Source organism: Podarcis erhardii (assembly GCF_964252035.2).
Source record: "Podarcis erhardii genome assembly, chromosome: 6".
Classification (NCBI taxonomy): Eukaryota; Metazoa; Chordata; class Lepidosauria; order Squamata; family Lacertidae; genus Podarcis; species Podarcis erhardii.
Genome location: NC_138510.1, coordinates 75,553,434 through 75,574,016, shown reverse-complemented (window position 1 = coordinate 75,574,016; position 20,583 = coordinate 75,553,434). Strand labels below are relative to the sequence as shown.

Sequence of the window (20,583 nt, the reverse complement as noted above, 5' to 3'; positions counted from 1 at the left end):
AGATGGCACTGGTATTCCTCTTTGCTTAATGCCTTGAGTCTACCTAAGAAGAAGAGAAGAGGAGTTTGGATTTGATATCCCGCTTTATCACTACCCTAAGGAGTCTCAAAGCGGCTAACATTCTCCTTTCCCTTCCTCCCCCACAACAAACACTCTGTGAGGTGAGTGAGGCTGAGAGACTTCAGAGAAGTGTGACTGGCCCAAGGTCACCCAGCAGCTGCATGTGGAGGAGCGGAGACGTGAACCCGGTTCACCAGATTACGAGTCCACCGCTCTTAACCACTACACCACATTGGCTCTCAAGGTACCTAAGCATTAACAATCTTCTCATGGCAGTCCTGTTGAAACTGAACCACTTCAGAATGTGTGTATCTGAATACTCTTAAAAACCCCACTCTCTGAATGGATGCAACACAGCAAGGAGAAATGGAAGAATCCACTTCCCCTAGAATGCTAATAATTAGGAATATATATGTGTGGAAGCATTCAAACACACCACTGCCCATCCACAGTTTGAAGTAGACCATGGAATTGCTATAAAATTGTAGACGGGCATGCAAATGGCAGCAAAGACTGAAAGAAAGAGCAGGACAAAATTTTGAAAGTTAAACACATCCACACACCAAGTAAGGGGAAGCTAAGACTTTTCCAAAATATTACACGTCATAAACATTCACTCTTAAGTAAATTATTGGTCTAATTGTAGGTGTAATTACCCATCAAATGTGAAAGGTTTGGGCTATGCACTCTGCTTCACTGAACATTTATCTTATTTTTGTGCTCCATGAATCTGGATGGGAAGTTTGATCATATGGAGGCAGAATTAATTAATTTTCTCTTTGACTGACTTGATAGCTGACCTCACGATTACCGATCTGGGACAGAGAAATAATTTTCCACCAAAATATTGGTGAGTGAGTCTTCTCTAACTATTTAGGCTGTAACCACCTTCAGCAGAGCCCCTGCTATCTGATTCTGAACATCTGAATTGAATGCGCAGAACCAGCCAGGTATTTTTTGGAGATGGTCTAGGGATGCAAGCATATTTTGCCACATAAACCAACCTGTCTCGGAGATCTGTAAGAAAATTTATAATAGAATCTACAACATCTGGGAGCAAGGATTTCATTGTTATAAGGGTTAACATCCTAATACAGCCAGGATTGCATACAAAGCCCAAAAGATAACATTGTAGTTCAGATTTTTGCACCATTTGAAAGCATTAGTTTCCACAATGTAATAGGGGGGTAAATCTGCTAGCCAGTTGACTGGGACTGACTGATCTGTGAAGGTGTATATGGAAAAGCTGGTGAAGTGATGGCCTCTCCAAGGAAGTTGGCTGGACTAAGTGGCAATTCACTTTCTTCATCTCAGCTTAACAACAAAAATGTGACAGAACCGAAGTTGTGTAAATGTAATTTAACATGTCCCTTCTCAATGCCAAATATCCCATTTTGGGCAAGTCTTAAATACATCCTTCACTAATTCTAGTTCTCTATTGCCAAAGTCTAAATCCTATGACACACACACACACACACACACACACACACACCCCACACCCACACTGTTGGTTTCTGCTTCCCTCACTGAGCAGCAGCTGGTAGTCACAAGACTATGTTTTCATTCCACAGTCCAATTACTGTTGGCTTCCCATGGGAAAGGGAGACGGGATGTGACGTTCACTGGTTTCCTGTTTCCTTTGTTCTGTCGTTCTTTGTTGGAGTTGCTCTCTGCTTCTCACAGAGACAAGATGTATATTTGTATGCTCTCTGCATAGCTTAGGAATAAAGCTTTTAGCAATGTAGCACCATACCTGCCTCATCCTTTCGTTGCGGACACTGGATGTATACTCTGCTGGGCTCAAGTCAAGATGAGCCGTATCAGCTCAAGATGGGCCGGAGCTGAAAAATTCTAACCCCCCCCCCCCCAAAAAAAGGTAGGAAATGGGAACATTAGGAAGTGGGCATGTATTTTGCTTCTTGATTAGGATACCTGAATGTAAATGTTCGAATAGTCAGAGTTATATCTCATTCAAGGCAAATAAGGAGAAACTGCAACTCAAGTTCGGTGTAATACAAAAACAAATGCAAGTACTCCAGTGAGTAAAAGTACAGGAATGGGACCTTCATTTGGGATACATATTCATTTGGTAGTTGTTGCTGTAGAATCTGCAAACTTTTTAAGATCAGCCTCCCACATACACACGCTGCCCAAACAACAAAGAATTGTTTTAAACACTCCAGGGCCAAATGAGGATTATCCTGCCCATGCATTTGATTTTCTTTTTTAAAGTACATAATATTTCAGCAGGGTTGGAATCAATAAAATCAATATGTACTACTTTCCTTTGGGCTACATTCTAGAAGCTCAACCTGCCTAATATCCAAACTGCCGGGAGATTAAAGGTCCTGTCCTAGAAAAGGTTATGAATGTTTATTCAAACCCAAAATGGGCTCAGATGGCCATGCATCAGCCGGCAGAAAGTTAATGATCTACATATTCCAATCACAGGATGAGTTAGAACTGAAGTTACTTCTGCTTTTAAGTTTAATCAGCAAGTTATTTTTTTGCCAACCAGTGTAGCTTTTTAGAAGGGAGTTTTTATTTTAAGACTAACACTCTGAGCCCCATAAAGTGACACATCGGCAAACTGCTGCTGCGCCGCCAGACAAGTGCAAACTGGCTTTATGTTGGCATTCCATACCAATCTGTCATGTCTGGCCATCAGCCTGAATCATCTTTATGATGCCAGCAGCATGCACCATCGCAAGTTCATATATGTATACAATTACACAGAGGTGTCACAGAAATGGTGGAAGACCCAGTCTGCAGGCTTTTCAGTCCCAAGAGCCAGCTACTAGGTGGCATCCTGTGCAAGAGATAGAATGTGAGGATGTTTCCAGCAACACTCTGGAAGTCCTTTTTTTGCTATGGCATCATTTAGGTGATCCAGTAGTTCTGGTTGAGAAACCATCCCTGCCCGCTTTGGATTCTGCCCCAAGCTTGTTTCATTTGCCCAGCTGCTTGTTACGCCCAACTTGCATGATTTTAGATAAATACGATAAAGAAAACAAGAGTAGCTTTTCACCATAGCCTAGAACTATGGGTAGGGTTGCATATACACTGTACAATGAAAGCACATTATTTCCCCCAAAGAATCACAGAAGCTGTAGTTTGTCAAGGGCTCTGCGAATTGTAGCTATGTGAGGGGTAAAATATAGTTCCCAGGATTCTTGGGGGGGAATAAGGCACTTTAAATGTACGGTGTGTATGTGCCCATAATGTGATTCTATTCCACACTGCAGTTCATATGCAGCACCCGCTGCCAATACCATAATATGGTTTGGCTTGTAGTTTACGGATTTGGGAAGCAGGCAGTTGTGTAAGAAGGAATGCCATTTTGGCTATGTCATTCATTTGATCAAAGGCATCTAGAAACTGCTTGGTATTTTTAAAATGTCATAGTCAAGTCCACCATGGGCCCTACTGTCCAGGAATGCCAGAATCAGCCACATCTAAGCTATTAGTGATACCCACAATGCAAATTAGCCAAGCATGCCTTGTAAATGCATGGCTCTTAATGAGTGTGAAGGACTTGCTGACCAGGCCCACTTTTGGTCTGTGAGTGCTACATTCAAGCTCAGCTTTTACGTCATTCATTCATTCTTTCTTTCCAGTCTCTTAGAGTTCCAACAGCCTTTCACAGTCAAAGGCAACAAGGATTAGGAGTAAGGAACATGGATAAAGAATATAAAGTATATACATACATACATACATACATACATACATTATATGAGTATATTATATGAGTATAAAGAACATGGATGTGCAATGTAAACAGATTGGCTTATTTTTTGCTGTTCCCCACTTATAGGCAAGGGACTTCCGACAATTTAAGCATGGGCAAGCAGAAAAAGTAATGTGTCTTTGGCACAACTGAAATGTGTTCATTTTAGATGCATTTGAGTTGGCAGAAGAGGGCACAACTAACACGGCCTGAGCAAGGAGCTTATTATGCACCCACTAAACCTTTCCCACAGGATGTGGTTATTGCAATCAAACCTCATCAACTTGGCAATGAGAGTACCAAGCTCCCCTTGCAAGGTTAGAAATCCATGGCTTCTCATTGGTCCAAAAACTTACCCTCCCCACTCTCTGAACCAGTAAAAAAGGTCACTGGAGAAGAGAGCCAGTTTTAACTCCATTCTAATATATAACAGACCCGGAGGCAAGTTAAGCACGTTAAGTCAGGGCAATGCTGGGCATTTTACATTCTGTTATTTAATGTCTATTGCTGTAGAACTTGAACTCATTTTCTTCCCTTTTATGTATCCTCACCCCTTGGATCTCATTAAAGCTTGTTAAACTTCCTTTATTTTAACCGGCTTCTCTGTACTTAAGCTCATTCTCCCCAGAAGCAGGGTGGCTGGCATGCCAAAGCCAGTAGGTGAGAGGCAGACACCTCTGTCAGATAACAGGTAAAGGTGCAACAGGATGGTGGTAGCAGCAGGACTCTTCAGGGCAGTGCATCTAAGAGGGAGGATTCTAAAAGCTGGCAAATGCCACTAACACACACAGCTTGAAAAGGAGAGCCGACGAATTAATGTAGCATCCATCTCTTATTGACTACCAGTCATGACGGCTATAAGGAATCTTGATTTTCGGAGACAATAACAGCAGCAGCAACAATTCAATTTATAGGTCATTTGACAGTCTCCAAACAACTTGCAAAATAAAAAAACAACAACCATGGCATGAAATCAGGAAAAAGTATGAAGCATTACAATAAAAGCAATGCGTTAACCTACAAACCAAACCAGGCAAAATGGCAGCAAAAAACATGCCACCAGAAGGCAGCAAAATTATCCTAAACCATCAAATGCCTTGGAGAAGAGGCATGTTTTCACCTGGGGTTGAAAGGATGTTAATGATGGTGCCAGGCGGTCCTCAAAGGAAGGATCATTCCACAATGATCCTTCCTTTTGCAACCCCCTGAAACTTCTCAGGGAAAGGCCCCAAATGAAGACAGAAGGGTCTAGATAGGCACTCCAAAATATATTGGGGACCTGAACTTTATAGGTCACAAACAAAATTTTGAATTCTAGTTGGAAAACCAGTTGCCAGGGAGCGACTGCAGAAAATACCTGATGCCTTCAAGCCTTGTTTGTATGTTTCCCAAAGCCATCTGTTTGCTGGCTTTGGGAAGCAGGATAGATACTGGACTAGTAGATAGACCTATACTCTGATCTAGGAAGACTCTTTCGCAGTTCTTATTCATTCACATAGAACGCTTTGAGATTTGGAATGCTCTCCCCTTGTTATCTGAATATAAGGCAACAATGCTAATACCACGTGCCACAAATAATGTTATTATTTCTGAAGGCAGCCCTGTTCAGAGAAGTTATTTACGGTTAATGTTGTGTCCTTAATATTTTGTTGGAAGCTGCCAAGAGTGGCTGGGGCAACCCAGCCAGATGGGCAACATATAAATAATAAAATTGTTGTTGTTGTCATTTAAATTTGTATACAGTGGTACCTCGGGTTACATATGCTTCAGGTTACATACTCTTCAGGTTACATAGCTTCAGGTTACAGACTCCGCTAACCCAGAAATAGTACCTCGGGTTAAGAATTCTGCTTCAGGATGAGAACAGAAATCGTGCTCTGGCAGTGTGGCTGCAGCAGGAAGCCCCATTAGCTAAAGTGGTGCTTCAGGTTAAGAACAGTTTCAGGTTAAGAACGGATCTCCAGAACGAATTATGTACTTAACCCGAGGTACTACTGTACAGCCCTTCATCTGAATATCACTGGGAAGTTCACAACACGAAAATACAAGAGGAAAAGACAAACTGCAACATAAAATAGGAACAAAACAAAACAAAACAAAACAAAACAAAACAAAACAAAACAAAACAATAATCCCACTCCCTTAAACACAATGAAAAGGCCATGGAACATCAGCCAAAGGCCTGGTTACAGAGAAACGTTTTCACTTGGGGCCTAAAGATGTGCAATGAAGGTGTCAGGTGAGCCATTCTGGGAAGAGCATTCCACCAATGGAGAGCCACTGCAGAAAAGGCCCGTTTTCATGCTGCCACTCTCTGGACCTCAGAGATCTCACCTATAAAGATATCTGCCCATTGTCTCTCTCTGCCAGAGTTAACAATGCTGGGCTTGCCTTCTAATCAAGTGGCATGTCCAGATCAGGGATTCATGAAGACATAAAGAGGCACATGACTCTCAGGACAGAAAAGTAATCCTATTCAGGCTGGAACATAGAACGTGCCTCCAATTTTAAATTCAGTAAGACTGATACAGAAGTACAGTCGTACCTTGGATCTCAAACACCTTGGTTCCTGAACAATCGGCTCCCAAACGATTGAGACCTGGAAGTGAGTATTCTTGTTTTCAAACAATTTTTGCAAGCTGAACATCTGCAGCCAATCAGAAGCTGCATCTTGGTTTTCTAACAGTTCCGGGACTCGAAGAGACTCCCAGAATGCATTCTGTTCAAGAACCAAGGTACTACTATATATATTTTTGGGAACACCAGGCATGCAGAGTAGAACTGTTATAGACAGTGGGGGTGACTAAAACAATCCTCCTGTTAGACTGGGAATATCCCTATAGTGAGAAGGTGGGGAGGGGTATTACTCAGAAGGGTGTGTATACAATTGTGTATGCCATAAAATGCCAACAGTGTCCTTCAGCTCTCTATATTGGACAAACAGGCCAGACCTTACGCCAAAGAATAAATGGACATAAATCCGACATCAGGAACCACAAGACAGAAAAACCAGTAGGAGAACACTTCAATCTCCCAGGACATTCTATACAAGATCTCAAAGTAGCTGTTCTATTACAAAGGAATTTCAGAAATAGACTGGAAAGAGAAGCTGCTGAATTGCAACTTATCACCAAACTTAAAACTATGGAGAGACCTGGTTTGAATAAAGACATTGGATTCTTATCTCATTATACATGACAAAGCCATTTTTCACCTTCTCACCCCTTGCTTTTTCCTGTTAGACCTATTGCAGTCGTTAAGAGTCGTCAACAGGCTCATCGCAGCTATCTGCCAATCACCCATTCCCACCACCCTTCTGAGTAATACCCCTCCCCACCTTCTCACTATATAGAAAGGTCCGGTGACTTCTGTTTCAGTGTATCTGAAGAAGTGTGCATGCACACGAAAGCTCATACCTAGAACTAACTCAGTTGGTCTTTAAGGTGCTACTGGAAGGAATTTTTTTATTTTGTTTTGACCATGGCAGACCAACACGGCTACCTATCTGTAACTGGGAATATCCCCTCACTCATCCAATTTAGGATATTCCACCAATCTTTGACAGAGTTTCTTTTCTTTCAGCAAAGTAAGCGGTTCACATCTATGTCAAGAAAAGCTTTAATAATAAAGAAAATGGTAACACAATAACATGCTACTGAGAGAAACAGAAACAACCTCATGAGGCAAGAACGACAGTTGGCCTCTCTAACAGAACTTAATTGAACACGCGAAGGGAGGGGCCGATTCCGGAGCACAACACAAAAGCCCCGCCCACCAGATGCCAGACACTCTACTAATCCAATTAGTCCCCAGTGTTTTTCTTACAAGAACAGACATTGCTGCTTCCCTTAGTGCTTATATAAATCCCACAACCATTTTAATAAGTGAAGTAAGAAAGGGAAACGAAACACACAAATATGCCTACTCAGAGATATTTGTTAGCGATTACATTATAAGAATACTGAACAAATCACAACAGAGAAAACTGCTGAGGAGGAAAGGAAAATAAAAATGGTCCTGATCAATGGGACAAAAGCAGAAGCTGCATCCAATTTATTTTTTATTTTTTTATTTTTTTACTTTCAGTTGATCTTCATTTTCTTCTCTTTGCAGGTCCATAAGACGGCAATCTTTAAATTCTTTGGCATCAAGTTGTATGACAGCTCAGAACACATTCTGCTCAAAATGTCATAAGCACCATAGATCAGCGATGAAGCATAGAGCCTGCCTCTGGGGAACAAAAAGGTAATTCCCTTGTTTTTCCAATATTCAGCAATTACAGGCTATAAACCTTATGAATACAAATGAGGGCTGACTGTGTGCATGAGAGAGAGAGAAAAATTAGCTACATGATGGTGGGGTTTGCATAACAGTTTTATTAGCATAAATTGAGGGCTATTGGATTATAAATAGGACGTCTTAAACAAATGCATTAAAAAAAAAAACTTTCACACAAGATCCTGCAGGGGGAAATGAACACTTTTTTGAAATGTATTTAAATGTTCATTTATTCATTTAAATTGACATTTCTGAAGCAGCTAACCTTTCTAAAGCAGGGCTGTCAATGCAGCCAGAATGCCTTACATCGTACTTCTTCCATCAGGTAGCAGCATCCTGACCTAAGACGGATAGCATCATCAACATTTGGGCGGTTGTTAAAGTTTTCTTAAGAGGTGAAAAATGTAGGGGGAAAGCAAGAAGAGGAAAATAAACAGAACGTCAAATACATAGATTAAACAAATGAAACGTGGGTTCCATGTTGCAGGATGGGGCATAAATGTAGAATGGGGGAATCTGTCCATTTCAGTTTCTATTAAATTTCTGCATCAGTTGTGTGTGTGTGTGTGTGTGTGTGTGTGTGTGTGTGTGTGTGTGTATCTGGAGCAATGTGCACTAAAACGCTGGTGGATTTTTGTGACGCTTTATATAAATCCATCAGTATGTCATTTTTGCACACACACCAATTTACATATATTCCCATATATCCAATTTGTTGTTGTTGGGGCACTGGAACACAAAATTCAAAGAGTGAATTTCAAAGGACAACTGGGTTTTTGGTTTGCGCACTGTTTCAGAAAACGTGAGTTAAGTGGGTACATAATAAAATGCAAACCAGACGAAATTTTACCCCCACCCCTTTTTTCTGGTCTGAAGAAGGTGAAGATATAACACCGTTAGCTTTCACTGCCATTCTAAAAACTGCAGCAGCACCACTGAAATTAGCACCACTACTACAGTAAGCAACTGTGATAACAGATGGAACAGACATAAAATTTACACCACTTATACATCAGCATTCTCCAACTGTGAGACAAGTCTTCAAAATGAGGTGTGGGCAATTACTAGGGAGAGCACAGAGTTTTTCCACAGCCCCTCTGAGCCTAATTATTGCAAACTCTGACCAGAAGCAACCCTTATTCTATGTTCTCTTCACCACTTTGAAACCTAGAACTTCAACCAAAGATGGCAGTCTCACCTATCTCCTTCAGGTGAGCAATGACATCATAGTGCTATATTTGAGCAAACCCAAAATGATAGGGTTACTAAACTGCATTCTGGATTATTTTGCCCTTCAATTGTTTCCTTTTGAATGGTCACTTGCTTTCTCCTGCTGCTGTTCAGGCTTACCTCTTACTCTCCCTGCAAACCTATCCAACGGACAGAGAATACACCTGAAACTGCAAGCTGAAAATTAATATAGCTAACCATTGCTTCACATTAAGAACTGATTAAAATCAAGTGTTTGACCACATCTCCTGCCCAGAAAGAAATAGCTTATGCACCTTTTCCCAAACAAAATCACAGGATTTCGCTCCAAGGCAGCATTCCATGAACATTGTAAACACCATTCCACATTTTAAATAGACACTGGAATGCCATACTTTACACACACACACACACACACACACACACTTCAAAAGCCCTTCATACTTTAGCTGCCTTTTAAGGAAAAATAGACCAAAAATAGAATTTCCAAAAAGAATTCAGAGTTACATGGTAGAAAGTAATAATTTCACTAATTAGCATCAATTCAGCACTCACCCATCTCTTGGCCTATTCCTTTTGCATTAAAAACCATCCAAGCCTATTTACAAATATGATATAGAAAACTGACTAGTTTTTCCTTTCAAGAATTTGGGGCGGGGGGCTGGTTTACATTTGAAAGAGCTTGATTCCCCTTCTCGCTTATTTTACAGGTGGATAATCCACTAGTCAAAGGTTTCTGTTTATTACATTACTTATCGTAATACTTAGAATCAAAAAAATGTTCTTTCTTAAGTATTCCCAGCATATGATATCCATTATCTGTAGATGAAGTCTAATTGTGGGTAGTAATCCTATGAGTTTGATTGGCGTTATTTACAGATTAGTGGCTGCATAAGGAGGACACAGACGAGAGAGGCATGTCTAATGACACTCACCCAATGAGCTTATGGCTGGGTTGTCCTTTGAACCACAGACATCCCTCTTCTCTGCTGATTATCTTTACCACTGCCTCCTCTGCATTAACATCTATGAGCAGCACTTTTTGTTGATCACAGCATTTGACCACTCATGGCCATGTGGTATGTGGGATTTAAGACAATTTAAAAGCATCTATGGTGCTGGAGGAGACTCTTGAGAGTCCCATGGACTTAAAGGAGATCAAACCTATCCATTCTTAAGGAAATCAGCCCTGAGTGCTCAGAACCTGAAGCTGAGGCTCCAATACTTTGGCCACCTCATGAGAAGAGAAGACTCCTTGGAAAAGACCCTGATGTTGGGAAAGATGGAGGGCACAAAGAGAAGGGGACGACAGAGCACGAGATGGTTGGACAGTGTTCTTGAAGCTACGAACATGAGTTTGACCAAGCTGCAGGAGGCAGTGGAAGACAGGAGTGCCTGGCGTGCTCTGGTCCATGGGGTCACGAAGAGTTGGACACAACTAAATGACTAAACAACAAAAAAGCATGCATGAGGGTGGGGTTGATGTCTCACATGACCTAGCCGAGCTTAGGTACCCCTGCTCTCCAGTGACCACAAGGAAAAGGTCTGTATGGGACTTCCAAAATTTGTGCAGGGCTAGCTCACATGACCTCACAGCCGCCCCAACACACTTTTAATGCTGGAGGGGATCACCTGACCCCCTAGTGGTACATTATATCAATGCACAGAATTGCACTGATATAAAAAAATCAGTGATTAAAAATGATAATTACAAAATAGGATTTTTAAAAATTTAAATAAGATTTTTAAAATAAAATGCTTTTGGAGGAAAAATATTTCTAAAGATAGTTTTCTATTTAAGTTACATTATAGTCCAAAGGCTATTCATCAGGAATAAGGATTTGTTTTAAGTTTTTCATGGGTGCTAAAACTCAGTTTTCTTTAAAAAAAATTGTTTAACCATATCAGTTGACAAACATGCTATGTTATTGTTTTAGTTAAATAAATTTTTTAAATCGTTATTAAGGAAACAATTATTTTTCTCCTTCCAATAAAGTACAGCAGAAAAGTGGTCCAAATATAAATGGTTAATTTATTAAACCTCACAATAATTTCCTAATTATCTGTTCATGTATTTCGAATAGTATATCCAAATCAGAAATTTTTGATTTAACTATAAAAACTACTCTGAAAATTTATTATTCCAAAAATGAAACCTTTATCTGGCTGTAAATATTAAGATTATACCAGCAAGAATCAGTCTTTCTGTAAAAAAATGATTTAAATCAAGTCTTACTGACTAGTGATTTAAATTGTGATTTAAATCGATTTGATTTAAATCAAATCCAACCCACTTCCAATTTTAAAATTTGGAGTAAACACAAGGAGAAGAAATAGACAAACTTTGGCAATTGTTGTTTTTTCAAGAGCTTAAGAAAAAAATAGCAAGTTAGCATTTGCACTAGTTCAATGTAAGCATGTATTTACAACTGGGTGGCTTTGGTTGTGACACATCAGCAAGCATGAGAAGGCAATACATCTCTGGGTGTTAGACAAGAAGATGCAGAAGAGTTCCTGCCTCTGTATTGCTTCCATGGCCAGCCGAAAATAATTTACTCACTTATATTGTCAAACTATTCTTGTGAATTTTGAAAAGGCGGCACTGGAAAGGCTTAAGAACGGCGAGGAGAAGATACAGAATTGTGATGGTGCGTCAGGGTATATACTGAGCCTATATTATTATTCACATTGCCTAACACAGACTGGGAAGGAGCCTGAACGTTTTTCTGGACTCCAGCAGGCACGCCTGCAGTTACAGGAAAAAGATAATTATCCTGGACCTGCATAATCCAGACTAGGATCCATTTATCCCTGCTCCCAATGTAGCGAGTCCCCCCATGAAGCCTTGGCAGCCCTCAGCTCATTGAAACAGCCTTCAATGTATCTCCGACCAACTGGCCAGTACAGTCAAAGCCTGAGGCAGCTCCATGTGATTTTTGCTTTCCTCTGCCTACTTTCTCTTACTAACTGATAGATGCAGTGCCTGAGGCACCTTCAGTTCTTCTTCTGAAGTCTACCTCCTCCTTGCATCAGAGCCGCAGGTCCTAAGCCTGCCTCCAACAGCCCTTTCCCTTTAATGTTGAGATCCATGATAAGCCAGAGTTAAAATAAAATTCTAGGCAATCCTATTACAGTTGCAAGTGTCTCGAAGGGGGAAGGGACAAGTGCAAATCACAAGTCTCCTGACCAGCACGAAAGCCTTTCTTAACCTTTCTCTGAAGAGAGGCTCATTGTGTTTTAATTGTTGCAACCCGTTCTCGGACCTCAGGGTGAAGGGTGGAAAAATTACAGTAGTACCTCAGGTTACAGATGCTTCAGGTTACAGATTCCGCTAACCCAGAAATAGTACCTCGGGTTAAGAACTTTACCTCAGGATGAGAACAGAAATCACACGGTGGTGATTAGCTAAAGTGGTACCTCAGGTTAAGAACAGTTTCAGGTTAAGAACGGCAGTGGCGTAGCGTGGGGGGTGCAGGGGGGGGCCGGCCGCACCGGGCGCAACATCTGGGAGTTAGGGTTAGGGGGCACAAATCCACAGGTTAGGGGGCGCAAATTACTTGCCTTGCCCTGGGTGCTGACAACCCACGCTACGCCACTGAAGAACGGACCTCCAGAACAAATTAAGTTATTAACCCGAGGTACCACTGTATTATTACTAACGCTTTTAACCATGGTGGCCAGAACATGGCCCCAGTTCTGTGTGGAATTACCTCAGCTGACATACAGACATAGAAGAGTTCGCTTGCTGGTTTCAACCCAAAACAGCAAAAAATGAAAGCTGGGCGATGGGCAATTTTATTTGCTCAGCATGTGAGGATGCCTTTTAAAGCCAAACAATTTCTCTCCTTTTTTATTTCTCTCCCCCCAGCCCGCTTCAGTCACATATTTTCTCCTCTCTCTCTCTCTCTGATTTTTTGCCAAGTCAAATGCTTGCCAAAACCTGCACTGGGCTGAACAAGAATGCTTAACGTGGCTTAGTCCTGTAATAAAAAGGAATTAAACTGTATGCTAATAAAGGGGAGGGAGGTTGCTAGGCAACTGCGAACAGGGAGGGGGGTAGAGAAAGCTGCTTTTGTTTTGAACTCTGCCACTGCTGAAGGGTTAAACAAACAAAAACCTGCTCATTTTCTCCCTGATCCTTTAAGTAAAGATGCGGAAATGTTCTACGGTGAAATGCAGGATGGCTAGGCCCCAAGAACAAGGTCCTATTTACATAAAATACCATCCCCAAGGGCGATCAACAAACATGGAGGCTATTTGAATGTCACGGTGGTGGTAAAACACGTTTGACTCTCAGCCTATTCAGACGCCACGGCCCCCACAAGGAGGCTGCCAGAAGTGACATGGAAAAAGCGTAACATCTGAAAACTGCATGCCGCATGGACACCCCGTGGCCTCAGGAGGTCCCATGTCTACAGGAGTAACCATCAACCATACAGGACCCTGCTCTCCACACGATAAGCCAGTTTCAATCTTGGACCACATCTGTCTGCACTATACATTTAAAGCACTCTAATGTTACTTACAGTGGTACCTCTGGTTACGTACTTAATTCGTTCTGGAGGTCCGTTTTTAACCTGAAACTGTTCTTAACCTGAAGCACCACTTTAGCTAATGGGGCCTCCCACTGCTGCACTGCTGCCGTGTGATTTCTGTTCTCATCTTGAAGCAAAGTTCTTAACCTGAGGTACTATTTCTGGGTTAGTGGAGTCTGTAACCTGAAGTGTATGTAACCCGAGGTACCACTGTACTTATGTGGGTAGCGCTGTGGTCTAAACCACTGAGCCTCTTGGGCTTGCCGATCAGAAGGTTGGCGGTTCGATCCCCGGGATGGGGTGAGCTCCCGTTGCTCGGTCCCAGCTCCTGCCAACCTAGCAGTTGGAAAGCATGCACCCACAAAAGTTCAAGTAGATAAATTGGTACCACTCTGGTGGGAGGGTAAACGGCATTTCTGTGCGCTGCTCTGGTTTCTGTGTTCTGTTGCACCAGAAGCGGCTTAGTCATGCTGGCCACATGACCCGGAAAAAACTGTCTGCGGACAAACGCCGGTTCCCTCAGCCTGTAAAGCGAGATGAGCACTGCAACCTCAGAGTTGTCTGCGACTGGACTTAACTGTCGGGGGTCCTTTACCTTTTTTTTAATGCTGCTTTAAACTTCATGGCTTGCCACCTGGGAACTGTAATTTGTTAACAGCGCTGAGTGTTGTTAGGAGACCCCTCAACAGAGCTACAGTTCCCAAGGAAGAAGGACTGGCTGTTAAAACCACTCAAGGAACCGTAACTCTGTGAGGGGAATGGGGTCTCCGAACAACTCCCAGCACCCTTAACAGTTCTTTGGGGGAAGCCATGTCTGATAAAGCAGTAAGATAAGGCAGCTCCCGCCCACAGGCTTACATCTAGAAGACATGGCACAAGTGGAAGAGAAAAGAAATATTGGACACTATTTCTTGGTTTGAAAATCTTACAGTGACCAGATTTCAAATTGCTGGTCTTTCAGAAGCCTTGTTCACATGGGCGTAAATTAATGCATGGCAAAATTTCCCATAGAATGCAGGGAAATTTTATATTGTATTCAGGCCACCTCTAATTACATGGTCAGTTCTTTGAAGATAGCAGTTGTGGGAAGAAGAATGTCTTAAGTCAGAAACGAGAGCTGCAGAGGAAAATGTGATATGCCATGTGGCTTTCTAATCAAGTAACATTTTAATTTTGTCTCCACCCATTAAGAGTTTCTATGGCAAACAATTCTTAAAGATGAAACACGGTACTCAGAAAAACACACATAAAACAGGAAATTTGACTTCCTTGGTGATCATTCATATGACCCTTATGATACATGACTAATTCATACATATGAAGAAATCCACATCTCTTCATTATAGTAGAAACTAAAGTTTCCTTTCGGCTTCAAAACAGCATCACAAGCTATAGCTGCAAAAATGTAAATTTAAGGGTATAAGAGGTCAGATTTTTGTTGCTTGTTTAAATTAATATCAAAGTTTCCTTATATTAATTGTGATTGTGTAGTCATAGTCCTGGTCATTTGATTTATCGCACACTGCATTTTCCACAAATACAGTGGTTTCAATCTATACCCACTTACCAGGGAGTAGGTCCAATTGAAAACAATGGGACTTAATTATAAGTAGACATATATTGGATTGCACCGATTGTACTGAAAGCAATTCACATAAAATCAAATGACAAGAATCTAAATACAATAGCATCACAAATTATTTAGCTGTTAAAAAAATGCATTACACCACTGACAATCCAAGTGTTTATCAAAAGTTTAAGCGTAAAACATACCTATATAGCCTATTGAATAGGTCAATTAACAGTATCTAATTTCAATAACATCATTAAGCAATCCACTCAGCAATTAACAACAACAGCTAACTCAAATAAAAACTGGGGGAGGGAATGTACAACTAAAAAAATGTAACTATTTTTAGCACCATACTTCAGCCAACCCACAAGCACAGCAGAGATAAAAGGCAACCAGAAACCACACTTTGAGTCTGCAAACACACAAACACAAAATCAATCATGATCTCACCTCTTGCCCCCAAAGAAAAAGGCATTTACAGGATTGTAGAGTTGGAAGGCACCTAAGGATCATCTTGTACAACCCTCTGTAATGCAAGAATCAAAATCCTGATCTTCCAGGTGCCACCCCTAGACAATAATAATAATAATTAATAATAATAATAATAATAATAATAATAATAATAATAATAATAATAATTTATTATTTGTACCCCGCCCATCTGGCTGGGTTTCCCCAGCCACTCTGGGCGGCTTCCACAAAGACCAAAAATACACTAAGATGTCACACATTTAAAACTTCCCTGGACAGGGCTGCCTTAAGATGTCTTCTGAATGTCAGGTAGTTTATCTCTTTGAAATCTGATGGGAGGGCATTCCACAGGGCAGGTGCCACTACTGAGAAGGCCCCCTGCCTGGTTCCCTGTAGCTTTGCTTCTCGCAATGAGGGAACCGCCAGAAGGCCCTCGGCGCTGGACCTCAGCGTCCAGGCAGAACGATGGGAGTGGAGACGCTCCTTCAGGTATACTGGGCTGAGGCCATTTAGACAAGAGCTCCAGAAGGGCCTTCTACATTGCCCCCCTGGCTCAGACCCTTCAGTACCCACTTGGCGGGGTAGCAGCAGAACCACTTTGCACCCTTCCACCATTTGGTGGAACTTTTCCCAATTTGGCATCACAGGTCAAAACCGCACTGGGTGGTTCTGAAGGGACTGTTGCATAATATGGCATGGCAAGTCACAACTGTGCCAATGTGTATGCCTCTTAAGATGCCATTGCCTAACTTGGCACAAGAGTTCCTGATGTAGGATGAAGCAGTCTCCTTCTGTGCTTGGATGCCATACTCCATTTTGAATCAAGATGGCAGACCAAGATGGTGTGACAGTTAAAAATAAGGTTTTCGAAGCTGGAAGAGGCAGTTTTCACTTACAATCAGATGCCATTGGAAGCAATGAGCCGGGCATCAGTGTGTGTGCGCGCACACAGTCCCCAAACTCACAAATTACACTAACCATTAAAAAAACCTACAATATTATTTTACTTTCTTCAAGTTTCTAAGCAGTGCCAGGCACACTCTGCTAATCTGAACTGGAATTAGCCAAAAGAATGTCATCTCTTTCCCCATACCAGATGCTCAATTCTTGCTATGGCTGCTGTCCATTGTGCTGTAAATCAATCCCTAAACTATTCTCTCAACTTTCAGGATGCTACGTGCAACCTTACATGTGAATAATCTTAACTGCAAAGTAACTTCATTTCCCCCCAAACTGCTTTTATGGTCCACCTTATTTTCTTACCTTATTCATCCATAACAATCCTACAAAAGACAGCCTCTGATATTCACATTTTGCAGGTTAGGAAACAAAACTTGAGAAGAAGCACACCTATGGAAGCTTAGCTCTGGATCCCATTTTATTGCACTTCCCTTCCAGTTCACAGAGGAAAATATGAGTTAACAGTTTTATGACAGCTCTATGCATATGCCATACAGATATTCTTTTAATTTTCATTCAGCGCATTTGCATTCTGCCCTTCTTTCAAGGTAGCAGACAAAAGAGATATTCCAAGTGCCATGAAATAAAGGCATAAACAGATTTGTTTTGTTCTTGGGAGCCCTTCCACTGCAAAGGGAACATCTGGAGTTGGCAACCAAGCCGAGGTCTCTGAGTGGAGGAACAATAGGCTTCATCAGGAACCTAGTGCTTATCAAAGTGCTCTTTAAAATAGTAATAAAAAAAAAGCTTGCTACAAACAGACCCTATGTTGTTAGCCAGGAAAGATTGCCTTACAATGAAGGAGAAGGCTCCCACAGGGTCATCCTGGATCAAGGACTTAATGAAAATGTGTCACTGTGGAGGACAGGAGAAAAATTGCCAAAAAGTTGAAGCAATCTGGAGGATCTTTTCCAAACTACCTTGGGAATGACACATAATCCATATATCTGGCCAAACCAGAGTCAGACACATAAATTTAATATAAAAAAGGCAAGGAGCAGCAACAGATAAAAGCTGGCAATGTAACGAACTCACCCATCATATTTTAGCATCAAACAAATGAAGTCATAGACAAAAGGATGTGCAGACTAAATATAATAGAAAAGCCATGCAAGCTGAAATTTGCTGTTTCTAAAAACTTGATAATAGATCTTTGTGAGCTTAAAAAAACAACAACCACAAACATGTTAAAGACATCTACCCAACAGAGCTATTTTCTGCAGTTACCATGTCAAAGCACAATGAAAGGTTGTTTGGTTTTAATCATTTAAAGTTTTCAATTCATTTCTAAAGGTTGATGCCCACTGCATTTGTTCAGCAGTTCAGAAAAGACTAGAAAACCAAAACTGAGATGAACAGATATGTGGGGATAGGAGTAACCTATATTAAATATGGTTGTCAATGAAACATTTCAAATAGAAATTCTAGGTTTCTTATTGTTTTTCATACTTTTTGTAAGAAAGAGGAAATACTAAAACTATCTATCTATGATGGCTCTTTCAAGAAGCTGTGACAACTTTAAAAATAATCAACGAATTAATTCTGTTTGGGGTTCCATTTCTTGGTTTGTTTTTTAAAAAAAGAAAAGCTGTCAAGGCAGACAATTTTATTAATGGACTTTTAATATGTTCCTTTTCTTCCATGGGAAACTTAAGAATCTGGTCAAAATGTTATTTTAAAGAGTCATACTCCATAAATTACACAATGGGCCTTATTAAATAAACCAGGGCAGAGGTAAACAACTAGAAGCACAGAACTAAAGCTGCAATCTTGGAACTGACCTAAAAGCAAGTCCTATTGAGCTCAGTGGGGCTTACTTCTGAGAGTCGCGGGTGGCACTGTGGTCTAAACCACTGAGCCTCTTGGGCTTGCCAGTCGGAAGGTCGGCGGTTCAAATCCCCGCAATGGGGTGAGCTCCCGTTGCTCTGTCCCAGCTTCTGCCAACCTAGCAGTTCAAAAGCACGTGAGTGCAAGTAGATAAATAGGTACCGCTGTGGTGGGAAGGTAAATAGCGTTTCCATGCACTCTGGTTTCCATCACGGTGTTTTGTTGTGCCAGAAGCGGTTTAGTCATGCTGGCTACATGACCTGGAAAGCTGTCTGCGGACAAACGCCGGCTCCCTTGGCCTGAAAGCGAGAAAAGCGCCACAACTCCATACTGTAGTTGCCTTTGACTGGACTCAACCATCGAGGGGTCCTTTACCTTTCACCTTACTTCTGAGTAAATGTGTGTAGGATAGCATGGTTAAATGTGTATTCCATGGGTCACTGACCTAGGAAAGACACATTAGCGGCTTAAAATGCAGCAAGGTCATTTTCCCTTGCTGGAATTTAAGTCATATTTGCACTTTGCTATACACACCAGTGATGGGGTGGGGACGCCTTTACCTGATCTGTTTCACCTGTTTGGTTTCCCTCACCCCTACAACACCCCCCAGAACTCAGTGAAACGTATCTACACATGCACCATGGCTGTCTCAAATGTACACACTTCACCTTAACTGTAATTTATGTTTTCAAATCAGATTGAAGCTGGTTTGAGGGAAAACACATCGAATCAGCAGGACCTCAAGAAGCTATGGGACAGAACTGGCTAACCTCATGTGGACACAACACAGCTTCAAGGACCGGTGGTGGATTCAGAGCAAACGGTGGAGCCAGAGCAAACGGTGATGTGTACACAGCCGCAAGAGGATTTGCCGTTTAAGTCACTACTTTGAGAGCCTTACTTGTCTGCTCTAACACAGAGATCCTTCAACCAAATAGTCCCAGGTCAAAGAACATGAGCTTTGGAAAGCACTCATTAAACAAATGTGTACCATGTGGCTCCGGCTCATCTTGTATTATGCCCAAATTCCAGAACATGTTTGAAAAGACTCAATTATGGATAGGGGTGGGCGATATCTGGTTTTCAACACTGTGATAGATCACCAGCTAAACATCGCGATAAACCGACACATATCACAAAGTCTGAAATAAGGACGGAGCTATGTAGAGGCATTGGCTGGCTTCATGGTTTTTCCCACATTGTGATTTTTGCATAGCACACACAGAGACATCATGATTTGCAATATATTGCTAGGTCAAAATTTATGAAACCAATATCATGATATGGACTTCAAACCGATTTTGGATGATATATCAATATACCGCCCAGCCCTAATTGTGGGTGGATCCTAGAAAAAGAAAGAGAAAAATGCAGGGGACAAAGGAAAGATGAAACTGTCCCACCAATCCACAAAGTCACTGGTCAGTACTAGCTGGTCAACTGAATTAAGCTGATTAGATCAGAGTGGGCACCCCTTTTCTCTCTCTCCCAAAGGCCATATTCCCTCAGGAATATGTGCAGGTCTGCTCAGAAATCACCACCACTAGATTAAATGGGGTTACTCTCAAATAAATACACAAAGATGTTGTGGTTTTTTTAAAAGAACAGACCAATATGGCTACTGTCCTAAGAAGCAAAAGAAAATAATTACTTTAGTGTGCTATACACACAGGTTACCAATAAACTGGGATTTTCCAAACTTTCCCCAGGCTCACTTTGTTTAGTAAAGAAAACACCTTTGGAATCTGCCAAGCTTACCTGATATTGTATTTGCAGTTGGCACCATTCATTGTTACTAATGAGGTTATGGAATGGAAAAATTCCATGGAAAAATAAAAGCACCGGAAAATTTGCCATTTTGGGAAACTTGACACACCACATTACAGCACATAGCAGAACTGAATGGTTCTAAAGCAGCTACCAGGGGTGATTCCCCACTTCGC

At 41.4% G+C, this 20,583-nt stretch overlaps 1 protein-coding gene and 2 long non-coding RNA genes across 7 annotated transcripts in view; 1 reads left to right on the top strand and 2 right to left on the bottom strand.

The window, feature by feature from the left end:
• The window catches only part of DPYD (dihydropyrimidine dehydrogenase), a 514,189-nt gene that overhangs the window by 486,057 nt on the left and 7,549 nt on the right, over positions 1-20,583 (bottom strand). Inside the window, exon 1 of one of the 5 annotated variants that reach the window (XM_081865767.1) lies at positions 15,833-15,921. The exons of the other annotated variants lie outside the window; for them this stretch is intronic. Within the exon in view, the coding sequence (XP_081721893.1) occupies positions 15,833-15,895 (63 nt within the window). The 5' untranslated portion in view covers positions 15,896-15,921. Of the gene's footprint in view, positions 1-15,832; positions 15,922-20,583 lie in introns of those variants that run through there. 5 annotated transcript variants of the gene reach the window in all.
• On the bottom strand, positions 7,390-13,686 carry LOC309344067. Its single transcript, XR_014157598.1, has 3 exons — positions 12,985-13,686; positions 8,331-8,452; positions 7,390-8,017 (listed from the first exon to the last, which is right to left on the bottom strand). It is a non-coding gene; the product is annotated as an uncharacterized lncRNA (long non-coding RNA).
• On the top strand, positions 7,935-19,635 carry LOC309344074. The gene is made up of 2 exons (XR_014157605.1): positions 7,935-8,032; positions 19,338-19,635. It is a non-coding gene; the product is annotated as an uncharacterized lncRNA (long non-coding RNA).